This window comes from Amaranthus tricolor, chromosome 10 (assembly GCF_026212465.1).
Source record: "Amaranthus tricolor cultivar Red isolate AtriRed21 chromosome 10, ASM2621246v1, whole genome shotgun sequence".
Lineage (NCBI taxonomy): Eukaryota > Viridiplantae > Streptophyta > Magnoliopsida > Caryophyllales > Amaranthaceae > Amaranthus > Amaranthus tricolor.
In genome coordinates this window covers 13,477,208-13,483,259 of record NC_080056.1, presented here as the reverse complement: position 1 = coordinate 13,483,259, position 6,052 = coordinate 13,477,208, and the positions used below count along the sequence as shown (strand labels likewise).

The following is a 6,052-nucleotide window of genomic DNA, read 5'->3' as shown; positions in this document are numbered from 1 at the left end:
AATATGATCATCAATTAAAAAAGGACTAGCAACTTAAGCAGATATTGACTCGATTGATAGTAACTCGCATCCGAATTCTACAGAAAAATAATGCCCGTACTCGACCTGTACCCGATTACACTGAACCAATAATAACAAACCAAGACCGATTGACACTAGACTCGAACTTCAACCGACACCGAAGTGGTGGAAACCCGATAACTTGAATAACTAAAATCAATCGAACCGTGACAAACCGAATTGAGTATGATCCGTCGCGACACGTAAACGAAAAGAACCAATCTGTAATATCATTGAACTGAATGAAACACGTTTGAAACCGATTCAATAATTCGAATAAACACCCTTATTTGTAATCATATTTCGCAAAAAAAAATATATAAATTAGAAATTAAATATTTCCTTGCTACTTGTTATAAAAAAGATTCTATTGCAACTATCAATATAGAAATAAAGGACAGTTATAAAATTTCTTTTGTATAACATTTGGTCTACTATATAGTCCTATGTTCTCTCATATTTACTGTTATTGGTCCATTTAGTTTTGGTAAAATTATGAATACACTATGTTAATATTAAATATATCTAAAAATTACATAATTGTGTTAACCAACTTGAACACTAATTGTCAATACTCTTTCGGTTTTGTTATAAGTTGGTCACATTTAGAATAGACTATTTTAAAGAAAAATTAAATATGGTTTTTTAGGGAAATATAGAGTTAAAGTATGTCGATCTGAAACATTATTAAACTTGAATTATAATATTATGTGTAGAAACTCGTGTAATGCACGGATTTTTAAATACGTTAATATTTTAATGAAATTGTAGATTAATAAAAATAGTTTGTTAATAAAGAGTTTATAGATTTTTAAATACCTCATTATACACTATATTCTCAGTTAGATGACATATTTCACTATCCTTGTCGTATATGAGAATTTTTAGTCATTTCCTACTAGTCACTGTAGAAACGGTGACGAAAATTGTTGGAAAAACGGCAATTATGGTAGTCTAAAAATTTAAATGACTGATTTTAGGTCATTTTAGTTTTAAAGAAAAATTGTTAGAAAAAAAGGCAATTATGTACTTCCAAAAATTTCTAAAATTGCAGTATAATTTTATACGCAATGTAATTCTGCAGTGTAATGTAATATACAGTCTAATTAATATTACAATGGAATAAATATTATTTATTCTGCTGTATAATTTTCTTTACAGTGTAATTTCAATATTTTATTAGACAATATATATTTTATCAGACAATATATATTGTTCTTTATATTTTATTTAAAAGTGTAACTGGAATAATTAGGATTTATTACATCCATTAATGCATAAGTTTTATCTAAACTACAAATTATTTGTAAATATGGTATGTAAAAAAATGCAAATTAGGAAAATTTCATTAATACTGTCCAATTAAAAAAAAACAAATGATATGCTCACAATAAAATTGGCTTTTGCTACTATACAACAAAATTAATAATATTTATGATATTTTTATATTTTGAACATAAACATGTTTATAGATATTGAAAATTAAATTAAATTTTAAATATTGTGAAAATGCATATGTAACTAAGTTAGCGAAATAGAGCGAGTAAAAGCCAAAAATGGCAAAATTATAATAGAAGTGCATGGATTGCCTAAGAAAAACACAGAACACAATGTTGGATATTATCAGGCATATTGATTTTGGACAAATTTCTAAACAGTTTCACTCACCTTCAAGTCCTTGCCTTTCTACCCTCGAACAAGGCATATAGTACAATTTTTTTCAAAAAGGAGACTATATACTACAATTCTATGAAACCGCAACATATAATTCCTTGTTATATGTTGTTCTCAATAGAACTACAACATATAGTCCTTTTTTACTCTTATTTTACATTGGAGCATAAACTAAATATTATGTTTTTATTTCATGTGATTGAGGTAAAAAAAAAAATAGTGTAAAGGACTCAAAAACACATCAAATAAGGTTTTCCAACTAATGAATGAATACTTCATTTTTCAAAAAATTACAATTAAGTCGGATCTTATTTGATTTGTCTCGTTGCATAATTTTATAATTTTAAACTCTTATAATTTTTAATCAAACACAACTAAAGATATAAAGGGAAAAAAATAGTACATCAAATAGCATGAAAACAAAAGGGTAACAACCAATCAATAACAAGTAGAGGTGTTCAACGGGTCGGGTCATGTCGGGTTATGTCAAAATCTAAATGGGCCGGGTTGGGACTGGTCATGTCAAATTTAAACAGGTGGGGGCGAGTCAAAGCCCGTTTAAACCCCTAGCAAATACTCAGGAGATATATAAATGCTCCATCAATTTTGCCGGGTAAGTTATTTTTTCGTAATTTTTACAATTAATATTTTGACTTTGACATTATTATGGGTAAAAATTTTGTTATTCAATCATAGCACAAAAATTAACTACTAAGATCTATCTACATAGAATACATCAATGCCTTGATTTCCGGAGTTCGAAATTGAGTCATTCGTAGTGGTGGAAGCAACAGAATATCGACTTCGTGGATTTGATACAAGAGATGATTCAACACTACTAGCAGTATTACTGAAGGATCGAGGGCGTGGTGGAGTTGGCAAAGTGCTTGTGGTGGTGGAGTCATTGTTGAGTATAAGAACAATTGTTGACATTGTTGGTCTCTCATTTGTGCTCTCTTGCGCACACAATAAGCCTATTTGAATGCATCTTAATACTTCTTCACTCGAGGGTGAATCCTTTAGCAAGGTGGGATCTATGAATTCTAAGGGCTTTTCTTCTATCAAACTTCTCCATGCCTAACAACATTGATGTCAAATAAGTTTGAATTTCTCATCATAGATTGTGTCATTTGGTTTGGCAAAAATTATTTTTTAAAAAAAGCTTTTTTATTTAGTTTGACAATAGATTTAAAATGAAAATATTTGAGATAAAAAGAATATTCTTCTTTTACGGGTATTTTTCTAAAATTAAAATAATATATCCGTTCTCATCTTTTTCATTTCAACAAATTTATGATTTATAACAGTTTTACATGAAGAAAAAAATATGAATCACAATTTGTGATATTAGAAATCAGATTTTATGAAAGTTATCACCAAAGTAAACGTCCGCTTAGTTATTTAAATCAAGTAAAAAGTATCTTACATAGGTCAAAAGGTCTCCATCCCCAAAAAGGTTTGATTTTGAGCTAATCTTCTTGCCACATACAATCTCTAACACCAATATTCCAAAGCTGTATATATCTGATTTTGTAGAGAATTGTCCATGCATTGCATACTCTGGCGCCATATAACCACTAAAAAAACACAAAAAATAAATCACAATAATATATACGAATTTTTATGGCTAAAATAAATACCCAGTTATTTTTCAACTTTACTACAATGTTAACAAGGTGCATTTTTAGTTATGAATCTTTATTAAATAGGAGAATAAGATAAAAAAAATAAATGAAAAAGATATGTCGATGAAATGATTGAAAGTTTTGATCTTAGCTTATGGGTGAGATTAAAAAAGAGAATGTAACTTCATAACCATAATTATCAAAATGTAAAAAAATGAGTAAAACATATATTAATAAATGAAAAATGCAGCAAATTGAGATGAAAGGAGGAAATAAACTAGAACTTACTAAGTTCCGACAATTCTACTAGTGTCGTCCACAATTTGTTCAACTTTAAAGATCCTTGCTAGACCAAAATCTGAAATCTTAGGATTCAAATCTGCGTCAAGTAAAATATTAGCTGTTTTCAAGTCACGATGGATGATTCTAGGACGAGAGTCTTCATGGAGATAAAGCAACCCCCTAGCAATGCCTTTAATGATATTGTACCGCGTATTCCAATTTAGTTCTCCAAGCTTTCTTTCACCTACATATAAATGAAAATTTTTACATAAAAAGTATTTTTACCTTTATGAATGGAGGTAAACAAAATTAAACTGAACCAAACAAAAATTAGCTAGGATCTAGTGAAAATATTCCAAGATTCAGGAAGTGAAATAACATCGTACACATGACTTCATAATTTTTTATTCGCACTTCATTATGTACTGATAGAATACTAAAATTTTCAAAGAAATAAGCATATAATTATAAAAGTTAGCATACCAAATAGGAAGTAGTTGAGGCTTTTGTTGGGAACAAATTCATAAACAAGTAGTTTTTCCTTTCCTGCTAAACAAAATCCCAACAGCCTAACCAAATTTCTATGTTGAAGATTGGCTATTAAAACAACTTCGTTCTTAAATTCTTCCACTCCCTGACCTGAGACCTTTGATAGCCTTTTGACTGCTATTTCTTGTCCATTTTGCAAGGTTCCCTATTTACAAAAAAACAATCAAATTAACTTTTCAATCAAAGGAAATAATTGGACACACAATGCTAATAACTAATTCAATTATAGGGAGATAATAATTGAAATGATTTACCTTGTAAACACTACCAAATCCACCTTCACCAAGCTTATTATTTAGAGAAAAATTGTTAGTTGCAGCTTCAAGTGTCCCAAGTTCGAACATCAAAGACTCAGTAGTAGCCAAATCACCAAGCACTATGTGTAACAAAAAAAGTGTTAGAAATACTAATTTGACAATATTCCTCTATTCGATCAATTTTCTGTTCTCATTTTGGAAATATATTGGAAATATTGAAAGCGCTGCAATAATATGGTAATTGGTTGACTTATTTCTTCTTTAGACAGACACGTAATGTATTTTAAAACTGCATATGAGATTTGGACGGATCTTGAAGGTCGATTTGGTAGCCCTTATTCTTCTCAACTATATCGACTGCAAGAAACGTTGGTTAACACGAAACAAGAATCTAACATGAGCATATCCAAATATTTCACTAGGGTTAAATCTATTTGGATGAGTTGGGTGATATTACAGCATTACACACATGCAATTGTCACACAAATTCGTATTTCATCAAGATACAACAAGATTTACGGATCATGACATTTTTAATGAAGCCTGACCCACAATATAGTCAAGTGAGAAGCAATTAGCTTATGTCCAAAGAATTATCTAGCATTTCAGAGTTTTATAGAATGTTACTACAAGAGGCGTGTCATAAAGAATTCCCTAAACAAAAGACTGCATCTAATACAATGGCATTTGTTGTGGACAAGAGACATCATAATGATAAATCATCATACATGCCTTCTTCAACTGGGACAAAGAAACCAAGTTATTTTTGTGATAACTGCAAGATACCGGGTCATTCGATTGATCGATGTTTTAAGCTTCACGGGTATCCAAATAAAAATAAAGGAAAAAAATTCAGTGGTAGTGTTCTAGATGATAATATACAAGAAAAAACGTTGGTAAGAATTTTGGTCTCACTAATGAACAATTTTCTAATCTACTTTCCTTTCTTGACAAATAACATCCAAAGCAAGACTCTCACGTTGACGACAATAGTGATGTACAGTGTACCTCAACTCTTGCAGGTATGTCTTTTCTTGTTTCAGGTAGAAATGCCACACAATGGATAGTGGATAGTGGGGCCACTGACCATATGTGTGGAAATATTCATTATTTCTTCGACATTAAAAATGTTCCGACCTCAAAAAAAAAATAATAATTCCTAATGGCACTAAACATACGATAACCAAGATGGGTGATATTCGATTAACAAAAGAATTGATTTTAAAAATGTTTTGTACATTCCTATATTTCACTTTAATCTCATATATGTCCATAAGATGTGTCTTGATCAAAATGTTTATGTTTTATTCTCTCATGACAAATGTTTTATTCCAAACCTTTCAATGACAACCTTTTGTTGAAGAATAATGGCCCTCTTCCCACTATTCTAGCAAAAGTTGTCACATCTAAAGCTATGTTAGATATGGCAAAATTATGGCACCTAAGAATAGGGCATGCTCCCTGATGTGCTCGTTTTAGAGCACATTTACAACCCCATTTTTGTGTTAAGTCTTTTTATTTTGTATCGATTTCATATACTCTAAGCATGATTTCACCTTGATCTTGTCTTCGAGTGTTTTGAGATTATTTCAGGTGAATTTCGGA

At 30.2% G+C, this 6,052-nt stretch overlaps 1 protein-coding gene across 1 annotated transcript in view; it reads right to left on the bottom strand.

Annotated features, from left to right (window-relative positions):
* Positions 1-2,205: 2,205 nt before the first annotated feature.
* The window catches only part of LOC130825959 (cysteine-rich receptor-like protein kinase 15), a gene marked incomplete in the record, with an annotated part of 23,798 nt that continues 19,951 nt past the window's right edge, over positions 2,206-6,052 (bottom strand). Inside the window, 5 exon segments of the mRNA XM_057691415.1 lie at positions 2,206-2,811; positions 3,161-3,311; positions 3,648-3,885; positions 4,125-4,335; positions 4,445-4,560. Of these exon segments, the coding sequence (XP_057547398.1) occupies positions 2,446-2,811; positions 3,161-3,311; positions 3,648-3,885; positions 4,125-4,335; positions 4,445-4,560 (1,082 nt within the window).